The sequence below is a fragment of the Rana temporaria genome, chromosome 2, assembly GCF_905171775.1.
Source record: "Rana temporaria chromosome 2, aRanTem1.1, whole genome shotgun sequence".
Taxonomy (NCBI): Eukaryota; Metazoa; Chordata; class Amphibia; order Anura; family Ranidae; genus Rana; species Rana temporaria.
In genome coordinates this window covers 310285476-310305632 of record NC_053490.1, presented here as the reverse complement: position 1 = coordinate 310305632, position 20157 = coordinate 310285476, and the positions used below count along the sequence as shown (strand labels likewise).

General features: G+C 42.9%; 1 protein-coding gene across 5 annotated transcripts in view; it reads right to left on the bottom strand.

Moving 5' to 3' along the window:
* The window catches only part of LOC120927002 (ras-related protein Rab-44-like), a 136773-nt gene that overhangs the window by 83069 nt on the left and 33547 nt on the right, over positions 1 to 20157 (bottom strand). For all 5 annotated transcript variants that reach the window (XR_005747018.1, XM_040337375.1, XM_040337374.1 and 2 more), the window contains 3 exons: positions 16703 to 16793; positions 12313 to 12408; positions 7925 to 8106 (listed from right to left, as the gene is read on the bottom strand). Coding sequence is in view for 4 of the 5 variants with exons in the window: in XM_040337375.1 (XP_040193309.1) it covers positions 7925 to 8106; positions 12313 to 12408; positions 16703 to 16793 (369 nt within the window). In the remaining variant the exon portion in view is untranslated. The remainder of the gene's footprint in view (positions 1 to 7924; positions 8107 to 12312; positions 12409 to 16702; positions 16794 to 20157) is intronic.

The following is a 20157-nucleotide window of genomic DNA, read 5'->3' as shown; positions in this document are numbered from 1 at the left end:
TTTAAAACATTTTTGAATCAGTTCTTGAAGTTTTTAAAGCCAATTAGAGCCGGGAATCCCAGGGGGAAAACCCTTTCCCCGTGTACACACCAGAGGTTTTCCCATCAGGAAAACTGCAGTGAGAGCTTTGGCCAGGAATCCTGGCGGTGTGTATGCTCCACCGCAGTGTTTCCCATAGGGAAATTGCCGGGAAAAAGACCGCCGGGAATCGCGGCAGGAAAACTGGTCATGTTTACGAGGCAACAGGCTCTTAACATGTTCTTCAAAAAAATAAATAAAAAAAAACAACATTGAAATGTGTCAGGCACCCTGCATGAAGGTTAGGGGCTGGCGCATGGATTAGGGGGACGACGCCCCTGCGTCCCTTATAAGCAGGCCACCACTGCTTCAGAGATTGCAATTTAATAATCGTAAAACACATAGGTTAGAAATCTGTAGTCTATGGTTCCATACACGATTTCATGCAAATGTAATATAAAACTAGGATTTCGTTTTTATAGTAAAAATAATCAAATGTGTATTAAAATAATGCATAACATCAACACAACTGCCTGATATCAATCCTTAAATTAAATTCTCACAATGCTTTGCCCAGAAGATATAGGAAAAAATAAATCGGGTATGAGATTATCATTGCCAAATCCAGTTGATTCCCCAATTGGCTCTCTGGCCATTCCTTGTAAGGGAACCGGCTTCACAGCCGGTTCCCTACTGCGTATACGGGAAGCATGCTTTGTGAATGGCCCGGCATCGGGGGAAGGAGGAGGGGGACCACCCAACAGTGGGGACAGGTACTTTTCATAAACAAATAGCCACCCCCCCCCCTGAAAGGTGCCATTGTTGGGGACATGTTTTTAAGCTATAAAAGTTGAAGTAAGAGGGCCGTTGTGGGTGACACATATTTAAGCTGTAAAGTTAGAGTAACTGGGCCCTTGTTGGGAACACATTTTTAAGCTATAAATGCTGCAGTAACATGGCTGTTGTTAGGGACATGTTTCTACGTTATTAAAGTTACAGTAAGTGTTGGTTCACACCAGTGCGCTCTGTGAGATTGCATGTGATTCGCACTGCACTGAAGTGAAAATCACATGCGATGTTCGTGCGATGCAATTTAAGCCATACAGATACTCTCACATGACCCTTTTTTTAGTCCGTACTAGAATCGTATCGCATGCGATCCATGTCTGAACTGTCAGTTAGCAGTGCAATATGCAAGATGAAATGGGGGTGTCATTAACAATGTATTGACACTCTCGGGAGTTCGCATATGGCAGTGTGAACTGCTGTGCTGGTCGGGCGTGATGCGGGGACCCGCAGTGGATTTGCATCGCAAAAGTGTGAAACGAGCCTTACAGGGCTATTATTGGGGACATATTTTTAACCTGCAAAAGTTGCAATAACAGAGCCATTATTGGGGGACATGTTTTTAAGCTGTAAAAGTTTCAGTAAGGTAGCCATTGTTGGGAACACACTTTTAAGGTGTAAAAATTGCAGTAACAGGGCCATTGTTCAGGAGACATTTTTAAGCTGTAAAGGTTACAGTAAGAGGCCATTATTGGGGGACACATTTATAAGCTATAAAGTTGCAGTAACAGGGCTAATATTGGGCACATGTTTTTGAGACTCGGTTCACATATGAGCCGCATGCGGTTCACAGCAGGGGTCCAGAGCGTGCTGGTTCACCGTTTCAAGCCCGAACGTTTTTTGTGCAAGACACACTGGACCCGCTGCAGAGATATGTGAACCGGCTCCATAAAGAGCCGGTAAAAAATCTCCTGCTATTGCAAATCAGATGCAGGGATACCACAATTTAATTTGTAATGGTGTGAACCTAGCCTTAAGCTGGAAAATTTGCAGTATGAGAGGTATTGTTGAGGACACATGTTTAAGTTATAAATATTGCAGTAAGAGGTACATTGTTGGGGACAAATTTTGAAGCTGTAAATATTGCAGTAAGAGGTCCATTGTTGAGGAGATGCATTTTGAAGCTGTAATAGTTGCATGAAGAGGTTTATTGATGGGGGACATGTTTTTAAGTTATAAATATTGCAGTAAGAGGTTAATTGTTGGGGAGATGCATTTTGAAGCTGTAGTAGTTGCAGTAAGAGGTTTACTGTAGGGGGACACGTTTTTAAGTTATACATATTGCAGTAAGAGGTCCATTGTTGGGGAGATGCATTTTGAAGCTGTGATAGTTGCAGTAAGAGGTTTATTGTAGGGGGACACGTTTTTAAGTTGTAAACATTGGAGTAAGTGAGCTATTGCTGGGAACACATTTTGAAGCTGTAACACTTGCATTAACAGGGCCATTGTTAGTAACACGTTTTAATGAGCACAGCACATGTTGGACATTACAATATGTGGCGTTGATAGAGTCAGAAGCACCCTGTTTACCAGCTCAAAATTGCAACAGGAAGTTCACATTTACGTCTAAGGTCAATGCAAAGCACATAAGCCTAGTCCTGATTAAAGCTTCTATCTGGATACTGACAGTAACAAACAACCTCACCCACTTTGATGTAGGACAAGTAATGTAAAACCCAACAATAGAAAAACATACTGCCCCAACCACATGTTTAAGGGTGGAAATAGCTATTTGTACGGAAAGGCTGACATTAACAATAGTTCCATTACAGAGAGGGAGTGTATGACTATATAGCTATAAACAGATTAAACAGAAGGCTTGCGAAGGCTTTGAATACCTTTCTACTTAGTTATTTGTTTTGTAATAACATCAACATTTTTTTTTGTTTTCTTCAGGGTATAGCATCTTTTTCACAACATAGAAAATGGTTAAAGGAAAATTACAGTGATTTTTTCTTTAATGTACTATATTTCAACGACTGTGTAAAATATAGAGAATTATAATTTTTTTCTATTGGCTTCTTTATATTGCTTTGTTCTCAGTTGCTTAGATAAAATTTCAACCACACAGACGAAATGACTGCAGTCAGACTTGCACTGAGAGAACCAGTCATTGTGCAGCATTATTAAACAGAAAGCAAAGCATACATAAATAATAATGAGCACATAAAGTTTTTCTCTATGCATAGAGTAAAGCTGGCTATGCACCCATAGATTTTTTAACAAAAATGTGTACGGAAAGGCTGACATTAAGATCGTTACATTACAGAAAGGGAATGTATGACTTCATAGCTGTAAACATCTAAAAAATATATTTGTGAAGTGAAGGCTTGAAATACCTTTCTTCTTAGATATTTGCTTTATAATAACATAAAAAATATATGTTTTATTTTGCTGAGAGCATATCTTTTCACAATACGGAGAATGATTTTTATGTAGCTTCCATCATTTTACACAGTTGATAGAACCATATTTCCATGACTGTAACATATAGAAAATTATAGAATTTCCTTCTGTAGCGCCCTGCTCCTGTTGAGTAGACGCTATGTGTAAATTTCGGGGTTATCTGAGCTGTAAATGGCTCAGAGTGATTATGTAAATTCTTGCTTCTGTTCTAATTCAGCTGTGCTGTGTGCATTTCCCACTTGACAGTAGGTGTTGCTGTCACCACAGGTCAGCGTTGGAAATACAGCAGTACTCGTTTCCCAGAGGCAGCCCAGTGGGAGTGTTCTTGCCGCTGTGCATTCTGGGAAAGGATACTTAAGGGATAGATACCATTTTCTGTCTCTCTCTGACCTGATGGCCCTCCTGGCCTAAGGTATGTCATAGCGGTTCTTTTGCCTCGGGGCCTGCTGGCCCGAGGCTGTGTTAATGGAAGTAGGCCCAGGAGTTTTTGGGGTTTACTGGTCCAGGTGTGGTCCTGTCTTGCCTGCAGGGAGAAGCCGAGCAATTGGAGGAGCCAGGGGGAGACCTTTTCCAGGAGAGGACAGAGCGAACCGCTGGTATCTCAGAAGGGGGTCTGGTGACTCAATTGGAGGACGCATTCCAACCAATCTACCTCACAGTACTGCTGGACGACTTAGAGACTCTGGTACTGTGTAGCTGTTTCCTTTAACTTGGAAAGAACTGTTTGGTTATGCAATCCTGTGGCAGAGGATTGTGCAACAACTCCATTGTATTCGCTAAATCTGTAGCAGAGACTTTGTCCACACATCGCACCGGCTGTGAGAGAGGCCTATCCAGTGGTTGCGAGATCCAGTGCTGGAAGCCGTTTGTCCTCTGGATCCTAGGAAGTGTCCGTGATCTGCAAACAAGGTATCTGAATCTCTGGTAACCCTCTATCGCTGCAAGTTGTTTAATAAAAGCATTGGAAAAGAACAAGACTAGGTGTTTGGTGTATACATCTGTGGACTTATTTTCCAATACAGACTCCCGGTTCTGATACAATGAACAGTGAGGTAACGGCAGACCCAAATTTAATTCAGCAGCTCCTACGGGGGTAGTGCTACACTTCTATTGATTATTTTTTTCACCCTCACCAACAGAATGATTGCAGTCAGACTTGCATTGAGAGAACCAGTGATTGTGCCGCCTTATTAACCCCCTTGGCGGTAAACCCGAGCGTGACTCGGGGTTGGTTTTTTATGTTACGATCGGTAACCCCGAGTCACGCTCGGGGTGGATGTGCAGAGAGCGCAGCGGTGTTCCTTACCTTCTCCAGGCGATCCAGCGATGATCTATCATTGCTGTGATCGCCGCCGAGACACCCGCCGCTCCGTCCATCGCTCATCTAACTTCCTGGTTCCGTTCCCTGCACCGCAATGGTGCATGGGAACGGAACTGGGAGGGAAATTCAAAAGTTGCACCAACACAAACACATAAAAAGGTGGTGATACAATGTAATCTGAGAGGATTACACTGTATCACCTTGAAAACTGACACAGTGCCCTTTCAGTGCCCCTTGCCATTGTCATTTTTGACTAATAAAACCATATAAAATCCCTATAAAAAAATGGCATAAAAAAAGCGCTGTCCTCCAAATGCGCTTTTGGATCTGCTGAGCGACAGCGATAGCGGCAGCGACACAGAGTTGATCACAGATCAGAGCGACAGTGAATGGTGGGGAGATTTATCATCTGGATCTGACACTGAGACTGATCCAGAAAGTGACGCCGCCGATGATCCCGCACCTGACCTGAGTGATGTGCGCACTTGGTGCCCTATAGACAGCGATGCGGACCAGGCAGCGCCCCCGAGGTTCCGATTTACTGGATCTCCTGGGATGAAGGTTGATGTGGAGGCCGACAACCCTCTGGCGTACCTGAAACTTTTTCTATCTGAGGAGGTAATTTTAAAAATTGTGACGGAGACCAATCGCTACCACGATCAGCAATCTGCTACGCTGCGTGGCAGATTTTCCAGATCCAGAAAATGGGAACCGGTCACTGAGGAGGACATCTGGAATTTTCTGGGACTCATCATCCTTCAGGGGGTGGTGGGCAAACCGCTCCAGAAATGGTACTGGACCACCAATAAGATGCTGGCCACTCCATTTTTTGGCACTGTGATGTCCGAGTATCGTTTTTCACTAATTATGAAAAACTTACACTTCGCCAGCAACGAAGAATTTGACGAGGCCACGCATCCTGCGCCAAAGCTTAAAAAAATCTGGGAGGTGTGCCAGATGATTGTCGCCAACTTTCAGCGGACCTATGTGCCAGAAAGGGATGTCAGTGTGGACGAACGTCTGATGGCCTACAAGGGACGCCTGAGTTGGATCCAATTTATTGCGTCCAAAAGAGCGCGCTTTGGCATAAAATTTTATATGCTCTGTGAATCTTCCACCGGATATATATGGAATGCGGTAATTTACACCGGGAAAGGTACCAAATTCGATCACAGGTACAGCCGCTCTGGGATGGCCACATCGTCTGTCCTTTCACTGCTGGACCCATTACTGAACCAGGGATACTGCGTGACAACGGACAATTTTTATAAGTCACCGGAACTTTATGAGGTTTTGCTCCTCAATAAAACGGATGGGTATGGTACCATTAGGCCAAACCGGCGTGACATGCCATCTACGTTTGGCAAGAAGAAATTAAAAAAAGGAGAGATGGTTGCCTTTCAAAAGGGTAAAATGATGGCAATGAGCTGGCGAGACAAAAAGGACGTGTGTCTCATGAGCACTGTGCACAGCACCTCCACTACCATGGTCCGCACAAAATACGGAAAAGATATGCTGAAACCACAAGTCGTGATCGACTATAACCACACAATGGGAGGTGTCGACCGAGCCGATCAGGCAATGACATTTTACCCGGCGATGCGAAAACAACAAAAGAAGTACTATAAAAAGATTTTCAGGCATCTCCTTGAACAATGTCTTTGGAACGCTTATATTCTTTATAAAGAAAACATGAACATACCTCTTGTTCATTCTGACTTTATATGGAAGGTGGCTGAGCAGATCTTTATCAATCACCCAACGCCATCAGTATCTGCTAACAGACCCGGACGACGCTCTGTTGACGTTGGGAATCCAGAACGCCTGACAGGTCGTCATTTTGTAGAATTTGTACCGCCAACCGCACGAAAGTTAGCGCCTACCAGGATGTGCGTCGTTTGCTGCTCCAAGAGGGATGAAAATGGGAAAAAAGGCTGAAAAGAATCAAGGTACTATTGCCCAGATTGCAATGTCGGACTTTGTCTAGTTCCCTGTTTCAAACTGTTTCACACTTTGGATGTGTATTGAATTTCTTTCTTTGACGAATTTCTTTATTTTTCATTGCTTTATTGAATAAAATTATATTATTGATTAATTATAATTCATGTGTTTGTGTTTCAAATTTATCACATCTGGGATGTCTACTAGAGTCTTGTTTTGGTCAGGTTTAAGTAAGTAATTACTAAGAATTGCAGGCCTATAATACATATCACCAAATTTCCATGAAAAAAATTTCCAGAATCATACCGCCAGGGAGGTTAAAGTGGTTGTAAACCCACTTTTTTTACTTTTGCCTACAGGTAAGCTTATAATAAGGCTTTCCTGTAGGTATAAAGAATATCTCCTGTACGGTTTAGGAGATATCCCCCTCGCAATGTGCCGCTGATTGCAGCGGCGCATGCGCAGGGGGGATCCTCGGCTGAAGGGCCGGCCCGGCCGACCCATGCAGGAGTGAAATCTCCTGCGTGCATGCGTGCGAGTGACGTCATCGCCGCTCCAGCCAATCACAGCGCTGGAGCGGCGATATCCCGGAAGACACGCTCGGCTCGGCTCTGCGTGGACCAGGTAAGTTCCCTACCTCGTTCCGAGGTAAGTATTTCATAATGAGCTAATATGCGGTGCATACTAGCTCATTATGGCTTTTGCCTTGCAGGTGTAAAAAAAAAAAAAAATGTATATGCGGGTTTACAACTGCTTTAAGCAGGAAGCACAGCATACATAAGTAATAATGAGCAAATATGTTTTTTCCCCCATGCATAGAAAAGCTGGGATTACACTAGTAGATTTTTGTACAGAAATTAGTACGAAATTTCTCACTACATTCAATAGCTTAATGTATGCCATTAGAAAGTAGTTCAAACCACATACACTGTTAGAAATTATTTTGTTTAAGAAAAAAATTCCATTCTACGTCTTCAAATTTTCAAAAGCATACCCTTTTTCTGTTAAAAGCTAAAAAAAAATGACTTACATGGTGATAGCAGGCACCACCTTTTACTTGCAGTTCCTACTTGCTAACCTCAGTAGGGCTATAGGGCATCCTGGAAGCCCTCAAATTTTAGTATGCAGGTTCTAGCTTTTATGAAAGTTAAGCCTAGCCACAACATCAGGCAATGCAATATGGCTGCCCCTAGTAACTTATTAAGAAGAGCATACACTGCACTGTTGGATGCAATAATGTCATGCCCATGCTTGGAACCAGGCACTTATAATTACATTTTATTATATTTAGGGTTTTTATGTTTGAACATATATTAAACATTACAATATGTACTTATTATTTATCAAGATGCATAATAAAGGTTGAATGATTAACAAATGCTTTTCTCTTACTTTTCATCCTCGATCTGAATCATTTTTTGCTTCATCTCACCCAAACAGCTTTGGGCTTCAGACAGCTGATCGCGTATTTTCTCCAGATGATGTTCCAGATCTTGGTTCGTACGTTTTAATTTCTCATTCTCGGATTTTGTAACCTTCTCTGTGCTGCGGAGGTTGTGGAGCTCTCGTTCCAGCTGTTAGAGTAGAACAAATATGAGTGGCACATGATATAATAGATGTAGTAAAATTTGGCAGAAGAAGTAGACATATATACTCCTTTAAAAAATAATGGCATACAGTTCTTTCATGCAGTTGTTGCAGAATGTTAACTGTCCTCCAGTATTGCTGTTTTAGTAACTGTATATAGGCCCTCTTAACTGGATAAAACAATTGCGTCATTCTGGCTTAATCAGTTACATCCCTTTCTGATATGGGTCTAACTATGTGCCCATATTTGCATTTCAGCATTTCAGCATATGAGCCTGAAATGCCTGGTGTGTAGTAAAGATGCATAATCTTCATACCCACAGTAAATGCTATATCCTTTGCAAATGTTATACAAAGAGAAGTTTAACTTAATAAAACCATTATTATATACTTTATAGCTCTCCATTTAACAAGAAAAGTGTCTTTGTAGAATGGGGGACAAAAAACAGATGCTCCACTACAGACTCTGATCTCCAAGTTTCCACAGTTCTCTGTAGTTGTCGGTCACTAAACCAGCATAGCTCCCAACTGTCCCAGATTTCGAGAGACTGTCCCTGATTTGGAGCAATGTCCCTCTGTCCCTCTTCCCCCCTCATTTGTCCCTCCATTTTGGTCTGATCTATATAGTTGTGTATAAAATGCACTTTTTATCTTTCAAAAAGTGATAAACCTTTCATTCAAATGCTAATTTTTAAATTTTAAAAGCCAAGATAAAGGAATAGTAGTGGTAAAAAAAAAAGCCCTTCTGGATTTTATTAACTTATTTTTGGGTTAATTCTCCTTTAAGGGGGTGTGGCAGGGGGTGTGTCTTATGCATACATACGTTTGATAGTAGGTGTCCCTCATTCCCATCTCAAAATGTTGGGAGGTATGAACCAGTCTCTCTAACAGCTCCAACGTATTAATACAACAAACGGACTAGTCCATCCAAGAATTGAATATGTTTCACTCGTTAAGGAGCCTACTCGTGGGGTCAAACTGGGGTGCTTGTATCTCGGATACACAAGTCTGTTTGTTGGATGGATAAAAAAATGATACGCTCATATGCATAATTACTAAACCGAATGTTTTTATTTTTTTTGATCCACCGTACCTTAGTAATCCTTTATGTTACTGGCCGCTTCCTGTATATGGATTCATTGGGTAGTGTGCGGGTATTCCGTCACTTCCTTGATGCCGCAATGTCTCCTGGGAGCTTTTGTCATTGTTCCCAGGAGACATTGCAGAGGTCTGCCGCGAGTTATCGCGGGATTTAGAAAGAACTTTAAGCAAGTTAACTCGCGGATTACTAAGGTTCGCCTGCCCCTGATAGTGACTCGAGCTGGGCATCGCCGTGTAGTGAAGGATTGGCTTGGGCGGCTCGGCTGCTCTCGGCTGCTCTAGTCCTGCAAAGGGAACTGCATTCCTGCTGTGAAAAAAGTGCAGGGACTCCGTTCCCACACGTTCCCGCAGGACTTGAGCCCTGGTTTTACCTGTCAAATGATATGTGTTTCTGCTCATCCAGTCCTAAGATTTACATAGCCTACCACACAGCAAAGCACTGGCAGCTAGGGAAAAATAACGAATTTTCTGTGTTGTAGTTATTTAACGCTCAAAGGTCTTGTTCTGCTCCCAGACTGTGACAAAACAGTGAAAGGAGAAAGCAACAGACTGGTAACCTTGTCTATCTGTCACTCTGCTCTCTCCTCCTATCACCATGATCATTGTTAGCACATGGATGTTGTAGCACAGCGGGCTAGTTTTTATTGCTGCCTCTCCCCCTCAAGTCTGAGCTCTGTTGTGCAGGTGACCGTAAGAAACTGATACAAAATCAAGTGTGCCCAGATTACCACATACCACATATGCATTTGGATAAGAAACTTAGCAGTAATACATTGTTGTTATATTATATTCAGATTCAAAATACTTTCTTAATCCCATGGAAATTATTGCAACACATCCCACACACAACAAAGACAACACAAGATCACAACAATGAACAGAGCAAGACACAGAGACATAACAACATTTCCAATAACAACCATTATCACCAATAAAACAAAATCAAACTTCACTCTAATAAACCATCCATACAATTAAAAACAATATATAATAAATAACACAGATTAAAAAATAACAGAAAATCAAACTACCAAAATTCAAAAAAATGCACCTCTTTCTCTAGCATTCCCCCCAAATAATAATACCGTATTTATCGGAGTATATCGCGCACCTTTTTGCTCTGAAAATCAGGGCAAAATCGTGGGTGCGCGATATACGCCGATACCCGCGCTGTGTTTGAACCACTGCGCCGACATATACCGAGCACAGTACACTCGGGTATAGTCGGGCAGGCTCGGCTCCTCTCGCGGTCACGTCCTGTGCGTCCTGTACGTCCTTTACGCAAGAGGAGCCGAGCCTGCCCGACTATACACGAGTGTACTGCGCTCAGTATACGTCGGCGCAGTGGTTCAAACACAGCGCGGGAAGCGGGGATCGAGCGGGGAGGACACCACGATGGCCGCAGAAGGACGCCGGACCGGACGAGGCCGCCGATGGACGAGGGGCATCCAAACTGTAAGTATTTTTTTTTTCAGGAATTTTCCTTCAAGTTCGGGGGTGTGGCCTATACGCCAGGGCACGTTATAGCAAGATAAATACGGTAATACCAACATACTATAAAAACTACATAAAAATCCTGATAGTAAACCATATTTACATCTTCCTCTCCAGCCCTCACAGGGAAGAATTATATAACTTGATGGCCACAGGCAAAAATGATTTCCTTTCTCGCTCTGTGTTGCAAAGGAATCTGTCACTGATGGTACTGATGCAGACTGACCAGCATATTGTGGAGTGGGTGGGGGGAGTTGTCCAAGATTGAACGTACCTTGAACAACATTCTCCTCTCCAACACTGTTGTTAAAGACTCTAATCCAACAACATCACTGGCCTTGTGAATCAGTTTGTTGAGTCTGTTGGTGTCAGCCACCCTAAGCTTGCTTTCTCGGCATACCACTGCATACAGGAGAGCACTGGCCACCACAGACTCATAAAACATCTTAAGCATTGTTTGGCCGATGGTAAAAGAAGGTAAAAGACCTCAGTCCCCTAAAATAGAGGTGGCTCTGGCCATTCCTATAGAGCACATCAGTGTTATTGCTCCAGTCCAGTTTATTATCCATGTGTACCACCAGATATTTGTAACTCCTTTGTCCACAATTAGCTCCTTTGTCTTTGTCACACAGTCCTATACTCAGACTCTTCTCCATCCCTGATACATCCCACAAACACAGAGCCATCAAAAAAACACTGAAGATGACAAGACTCTGTCTGGTAACTAAAATCAGTGGTAGAGACAGTAAAAAGAAAGGGAGAGAGAAGTGTCCCCTGTGGAACCCCAATATTGCTGATCAGCCTATCTCATACACAGTCTTGCAAATGCACATACTGCGGTCTCCCTGTCAGGTAGTCTACAATCCATGACACAAGGGAAACATCAACCTGTATCGCTGATAGCTTCTTACCCAAGAGATCCAGCCTGATAGTATCAAAAGCACTGGAGAAGTAAAAAACCACGACCCATGTGATTCAGCATGAAGATGATAGCATCCTTAACTCCCAGTCTCGGCTGATAGGCAAACTGCAAAGGGTCTAAATATTTACTAACTATGGGTCGTAACTATTGCAAAACAAGTCTCTCCGAAGTGGCAGGTCAAAGTCACAGGACTATAATCCTTGGAGCCACAACAACGTGGTATCTTTAGCACAGGGACAAGACAGGATGTCTTCCACAACACAGGAACCTTTCGTATATTCAGGCTGAGGTTAAAGACCCACTGAAGGACACTTCCCAGCTGGTCTGCACATGCCCTGAGCACCTTAGGGCTAACACCATCAGGGCCTGCTGATATTCCTGCCTTAAGTCTCCTCAACTGTTTACTCACCTGATTAGCTGTAAAAGACATTGATGCACCTTCCCGCAAAGTAGAATCAGGACACACACTAGAGAAGGAAGAACATCTAGTACGAGGAGTGGAGGGTACTTTTCTCAACTCTGCTTTACTATTTTGTTTAACTAACATAATTTGAGTAGTTTCAGCTTTGTATGAGATGAACACAGAACACAGTAGTTAGTTTTGGATGTTGACATTTGAACCTGTGTATGTAATTATTTCTTCCAGTTTTACATAGTCTATGCTTTAATGTCTTACCTCGTCTTGAACAGAAATCAGCTGCTGCACCTCTGTGTTCTTCACATCTATCACATTTTTCATTTCTTTATTGTGAATACTGCTCCGGGTATCTCTCTGAGCAAGAAATATCAATTAAATATTGAAACTTTGGAAGATTTGAAAATAATGCGTGTAAACTAGAAATATTTACAAAACTCTACTCTAAAACATATGAAAAAGTTGATCATAACTGGCCAATCCTAATGCAGGATACGTGTCACATAGTTATAATCTTTAGCAAAAACAAATTAACTTCAAATTACCCAATTACATTTTAAACCTTTATTTCTTGCACGCCATATGTTTTTAAGGTAAAGTACAACTAAAGCCATTTTTTTTTTCATTTTGGATAGCGTAAGGGAGGGTTAGAACTTCTGTTTGTTTCTTTTTTTTTTTTTTTTGCTACCTGTGTCCTATGTAGAGATTTCCTTTCACTTTCTGTCCCATGGCCACAGCAGGAAGTAAGAGAAAATCCTTCCAAAATGAGGGAAATCCTTGGTTGTCACTGGGGTCATCTGAACTGGTGTCCCTATTATAAGATTTTCTCCCTTTTTCTTTTCTAGTAACAATTCAAAATGTACAATTTTCCTCCACTTTCAGTCTGAGTTCCAGTCATCAGGACAAGTAGAGAGGCTGAATCTCCCTAACTGGGGCACAGACAACAGTTACCTTGCCCTGTTAGGCTCGGTTCACACTGCTCCAAAATGGCATCCAACTTGTGAGACCCCCAAGTCGCATGACATGTCAAATACAGTGCTTCCCTATAAGAGATGCTACACAAGTCGCTCCAACTTTAGAAAAGGTTCCTGCGCTACTTCGGTCTGACCTGAGTGCGATTTCAGCCATTGTACAGGCTCCTAAATAGCATCCAAGGTGCAAGGAAGTCACAGCGCAAAGTTGCAGGCAAAGTTGTATGACTGCCATCACAGCAGTTTGAACCGAGCCTTATAGTCATAAAGTTAACAGAAATCACAATATATTTACAATCACTGCAGAAAACACTACTCCAGGATCCCACAGTGGCCCCTGGGCAACTATTTTGTCCACAGATACCAACAATCAGGCTCAATCCCCTCCACTGACACCAATGAAGAAGCACAATTCCTCCCAATGAAACCAATGATGGGGCAAAATTCCTCCAAAGGATGCCAACAACTAGGCACAATTCCTCCTACTGACACCAATTACGGGGCACAATTCCTCCTACTGACACCAACGATGGGGCACAATTCCTTCCAAGGACGCCAACAACAACACAAAATTCCTTCCACTGGCACCAGTGATGGGGCACAATTCCTCCCACTGACACCAACGATGGGGCACAATTCCTCCCACTGACACCATTGATGGGGTACAATTCCTCCCACTGACACCAATTGTGCCAGCCCAAAACCAGAAATCCAAGATAATTTCAATTGTTGGTAAAAAGTTCATATAAATACAGTCAATGTGTTTCAGGGACAACACCACTTCTACTTCATAAGGGCTTAACAACAGGATGTGCCATTGCTGCTCAGCAACTGCTGTTAAGAGAAGTGTGCAATACTGGTTTTAATAAAGATCTGTGAGGTCACTGTTTACTTTGAGTTCATCCAAGTTTTATCCTGTGTTGAGCCCTGATGGAGGAGTGCTGTTACCCCTGAAGTGCATTATCTGTTTTTATATGACCTCTTTACCAACAATTAAAATGATCTTGGAAGCTTTCATCCAGTTTTTGTCTGGTATTCCTTCCTGTGTTTCTATGAATGGCCCGGTGACAGGGTTTCTTAAAGAGCTGTGCAGCCTGTATTGTTCAGAGGGCTACTTTGTGGGATAGAAGTGGCTTGTGGGGGACAGCAAGGTTTGTGCCTTCAGATTTGCAGCTCGTTCATACCTTACTTACTACCCTTTGAAGTCAACGAATGTCAATGAAACCTAACTATCACAGAATTTGTATCAGTAATTATATCCTAAGTACTCCTTTTGCTTGTTTAGCTGTACTTCTCCTGAGGATCACAGGACTGCAGTTCGTTCTGCACTCCTGTGACCTGTTTTCAGAAGGCAGCAGGCTGAAGTTTGCTGTTGGCTGTTAGCACAGAGTCCATATGGTCGGGATCCACCTAGGAGCCTGGAATGGCATCTGGCTCAGCCTCTCAGCGAGACCTGAAAACCTGAGCCAGCCTCTCCCTCCACAGCCCAGTGCACCAATGAGTTGGGGGGGGGGGCAGCGCAGAGAGTTGGTGACTGACAGTCACCAGCTCTCTGCTCAGGGAGCACTTAGAGATGAGCAACCAGCATGGAAAGATTGCTCAGTTCTCAGCGTAAGACCCGGTGGGGAAAGATGCAGCATTGGAGCACTGTTGTATCCACCTAGGTAAGTATAATTTTGAAAAAAAAAAAGCTAAACTTATTTTTTAAAATGCTGTGAGATACAGGTGTCAGGCTGCAAATGCTTAAAAAATTGTTATGAGAGTTGCTATTTTACTAAAGGCTGAGAAACCTCTGCCATGTAACATGAGACTGTGGGAGAAAATACAACGAATGTCCATTGCTAAGTTACAGGGGATTCAGTCATCACTGCCATGTTACAAGGTTTTCTAAGGGATTGCTGCCATGTTACAAAACATTGTGAATACCACTCTCTTGAGGGAAAGAACCACCCCTGGTGGTTCTGGCCTTAGTGGCCCAGTTGGAATGGTGTTCCTCATTATGACTAGCAAGACCAAAAATTATAAATGCTAAGTAAAAAACACAAAAAGGATATCGGGGAACTGGAGAAAGTGCAGAGAAGGGCAACCAAACTGATAAGAGGCATGGAGGAGCTCAGCTATGAGAATAGGTTAGACAGGGTGTCAAACTGGCAGCCCTCCATCTGTTGTAGAACTATAAGTCCCATCATGCCTCTGCCTGAGGGAGTCATGCTTTTAACTGTCAGCCTTGCAATGCCTCATGGGACTTGTAGTTTCACAACAGCTGGAGGGTTGCCAGTTTGACACCTGTGGGTTAGAGGAACTGAATTTATTGTCTCTTGAGAAGAGGAGATTGATGGGGGATATGAATAAATATATATATAAATACTTAAGTGGTCCATATAGTGAACTTGATGTTAAATTATTCACTTTAAGATCATCACAGAGAACAAGGTGGGGCTCTTTAGAACTAGACGAAAGGAGATTTCATCTCCAAATACTAAAAGGTTACTTCAAAGTAAGAGCTGTGAAAATGTGGAATAGACTCCCTTCAGATGTGGTTCTGTCCAGCTCAGCAGATTCCTTTAACCACTTGCTTACTGGGCACATAAACCCCCTTCGTTCCCAGGCAAAATTTCAGCTTCCGGCACTGCGTCGCTTTAACTGACATTTGCGCGGTCGTGCGACATGGCTCCCAAACAAAATTGACGTCCTTTTTTCCCCACAAATAGAGCTTTATTTTGGTGGTATTTGATCACCTCTGCGGTTTTTATTTTTTGCGCTATAAACAAAAAAAGAGCAACAATTTAAAAAAATATATATATTTTTTTTAATTGTTGCTATAATAAATATCCCAATTTTTTTTTTAAAAAAATATTTTTTTTCTCAGTTAAGGCCGATACGTATTTTTCGACTTATTTTTGTAAAAAAAAAAAAAATCGCAATAAGCGACTGGTTTGCGCAAAAGTTATAGCGCCTATAAAATGGGGAACAGAATTATGATTTTTTTTTCATTATTTTTTTTTTACTAGTAATGGCGGCGATCTGCAATTTTTATTGGGACTGCGATATTGAGGCGGACGTATCGGACACTTTCGACACAAATTTGGGACCATTCACATTTATACAGCGATCAGTGCTATAAAAATGCACTAATTACTGTATAAATGTGACTGGCAGGGAAGGGGTTAACACTAGGGGGTGAGGAAGGGGTTAACTGTGTAGCCTGGGTGTGTTCTAACTGTGTGGGGGGAGGGGGGTGACTGGGGGAGGTGACCGATGCTGTGTCCCTATGTACAAGGGACACAGATCGGTCTCTCCTCTAACAGCACGTGGAGCTCTGTGTTTACACACAGAGCTCCACGTCCCTGCTGTTACTGGCTGTGTCACCGACGATCGCGTGTACCCGGCGGACATCGCGGCCGCCAGGTACACGCATCGGCTCCCCAGCGATGCGGCGGCACAGTGGTTACCCGCCGCGCGCCCCCCAGTGGCGCGCGCGGGTAATGCATTTCAAATGACGTCCAAAGACGTCCAGTTGGCACCTGAGAACCGCGCTGTTGACGTCTTTTGTTGAACTGGATGGACTTTTTGTCTTTTTGTCTTTTTTACAACCAGACTAACTATGTAACTAAATAAGTAGCCTTAAGGTTAAAGTCATTGAGGTGATTATCTCAGGCCTCAAACTAAAATTTCTATACCTCATGGGTTAATCTCTTTACTTCCTCTCGCATTTGCTGCTCCATTTCTTCATAAAGGCGCTGCACTTCTTCATTGTGTTCAGCAATTCTCCTGGGTAAAGAAACACACATACCTTTATGGAAATTTCTTGGAAATATGTCCTGTACAGTATATGACATGCAAATAAATCTTAATATATTGTCAAACTTTTACATACAAGAGGTATAAACCTAAATAGCTCCAAAATGTTTCTAGAACCCTATCAAAACTTTTTAAGCCCTGTTTTCAGTTTTAATCAGCTAAATGATTTTCAGGTGCATAGAAACATATTTTGGGAATAATTGAGGATAAAGGGATGGGAGTAGGTTTTGGGAATGTGTGGTTGTGGTTTTGAAGTGTTTGGGTGCACTTTGACATTGCATTGTGGTACTGTGAAAAAAGAAGCACACACACTACACTATCAAACTGTTGGTTCACTGGCCAAATTGTAAAAAGATGATGTCCGACGGACATCTAGGCTCTGAAGAAAGGGGTGCGCCCCAGAAACGCTTCAGCCCTTCCGCCATTGGGGTACCATCCGATCCTTGGTATCATCAGGTCTTGCTGACAGGAACCAAGAGACCAGTCTGATTGTTAGATAAGAGTGTATTCAAGCTCTCTTTGTGAGTAAGACTTTTGCTTTTATTTTATTCAATAAAACCTTTTTATGGTAATGCACTAGGTCAGTGCGCCCTCCCCTTTTTTTCTTTTTTTTGATGTACAGTGGGGAACATATGTGCGGGAGGTTTGGGGTGCAGTGGGGAGCAGATATGCAGGGGGTGTATAGTGGGGAACATATGTGTGGGGGATGTGCAGTGGGGAGCAGATATGCAGGGGGATGTACAGAGAGGAACATATGTGCAGGGGTGTGTGCAGTGAGGAATATATGTGCATGGGTGTGTACAGTGGGAAATGTATGTTCGGGGGGGTTGTGTGCAGTGGGGAGCAGATATGCAGGAGGGTGTACAGTGGGGAACATGTGTACAGTGGGGAACATATGTGCGGGGGGGTTGTGCAGTGGGGAGCAGATATGCAGGGGGATGTACAGTGAGGAACATATGTGCAGGGGGGTGTGCAGTGAGGAATATATGTGCATGGGTGTGTACAGTGGGAAACATATGTTCAGGGGGGTTGTGTGCAGTGGGGAGCAGATATGCAGGAGGGTGTACAGTGGGGAACATGTGTACAGTGGGGAACATATGTGTGGGGGATGTGCAGGGGGATGTACAGTGAGGAACATATGTGCAGGGGGGTGTGCAGTGTGGAATATATGTGCATGGGGGTGTACAGTGGGAAATATATGTTCGGGGGTGTTGTGTGCAGTGGGGAGCATATATGCAGGAGGGGGTACAATGGGGAACATATGTACAGGGGGGTGTACAGTGGGGAACAGATGTGCAGGGCAGAGCACAGTAGGGAACAGGTATGTAGGAAGTACAGTGGGCAACTGGTTTATAAGGGGATACAGTGATGAACAGGAGTACAATGTGATACAGCAGGAGAGCAGGTGTGAAGGGGACTACAGTGATGTGAGAATTGGGGTGATCTGAGGTGTGAAGGCAGAAGAACTTGGGTGATCTGATGCCTGAAGGTGCAGGAATTGGGGTGAACTGAGGTCTAAATAATAACATGTTTTGTGTGTGTATCACTTAAAGGATAAGTTCACCTTTGCAAAAAAAAATAATAATAAATGCAAATGCAGTGACTTGTTACCCCAGCCACAGACTTTTTTTTAGAAGCAGGAAAATGCATTCTGACCAGCCAATTCATGCCTGTTATGCCACGTACAGATGATCGGACATTTCGGCAACAAAACCTTGGATTTTTTTCCGAAAGATGTTGGCTCAAACTTGTCTTGCATACACACAGTGACACAAATGGTGTCGGAAATTCCGAACGTCAAGAATGCGGTGACGTACAAGACGTACGACAAGGCGAGAAAAATTAAGTTCAATAGCCAGTGCGGCTCTTCTGCTCGCTTCCAAGCATGCGTGGAATTTTGTTGTCGGAAAATTTGAGAAACAGCTCTCAAACATTTGTTGTCGGAAATTCCGACAGCAAATGTCCGATGGAGCATACACACGGTCGTATTTTCCGACAATAATCTTTGAACATTTGTTGTCTGAAATTCCGTCCGTGTGTATGCGGCATTAGACTGCATTTACACCTGAGTGTGGCATCTTTAAAGTGCATGTTAAGCCACTATAATCTATTCACCTCATACCCTATGTTATTTAACAACATGTGTCCCAGTGTCTGATCTATATAAAAAAGATGCCGATTTGTACCTTATATCAGAGCGTCTGCCAGCACTCTCCGATTTGTACCTTATATCAGAGGGTCTCTCCTCTCCCGGGCTGACAGCTATAGCGGGAGGGGCCAAAAACGTATGCTGATGTCAGCTGGGGAGGAGAAAGGAGTGAGAGCCGAGGAGTCACGTAAGCGCTGAGAGACGCTCTGATATAAGGTAGAAATCGGCATCTTTTTTATGTAGATCAGACACTGGGACATATACAGTATTGTTATATAACAGAGGGGATGGGATGACAAGATTATCGTTTTTAAAGCAGCAGGAGAAGAGGGTCGGGCAGTGTCTCGAGCTGACAGACAGGGAGGGAGGGGGGGAAGGAGGACAGAGAAGGGCAGAGCAGGGCTGCAGATGACAGAGGCATGTAAACTGACCACAGTGTCAGGGCACAGCACAAACTCTTTATGTAAATACATGTTGTGCTTTAAAATGGGAAGGCCAAGAGAAATGTAAACATAAGTGCAAGATCATTCAAGATCATTTGCCCTCTAATCCAGCTCAACTCTCTCCTCCCAGCAGAGATTCAACATCTATCCATCTTTCAAGTCTTCAAATTCATTGTAAACACAGAAGCTGGAAGGGAAGCAGGTGAACTGAGCTTCAGTGCTTCTGTGGCAACTTTTGAGAATGAATTGCTCCACAGTGCCTGCAGCTACAGAGATCAATGATGGCTTGATTTAAAGAGCATTTACTACTTGATACGAATATGTAAATACTTGAATGTCTATAGCCTAGCCACAGGATCATGCTAAATAGAAAATGTGATTGTTCAGTAAATTCATTTATAACTAGGGATGCACCAATACCAGAATTTTAAAACAAAGTACGAGTACCAATACTTTTTCTCAAGTACTTGCCGATACCAATTACTAATACCTATTTTTAGTGTCATGTGACAGTTATATTAGGACACACGATACATGCATGAAAACTAATGGATTTCACCTGCAAAGACATCAGTATTACATCAGTTTCAAATTAGTTTCAGATAATTTTCACAGGTTTCAGTGAGTTTTTACAGCCTGGCACATGTACAGTACATGCAAAGTATGGGCACCGATACTGGCATCGGTGCAACCTCACTTATTACTATTCACAAGTATAAGTTCAGGATTTATGTTAAAGGAA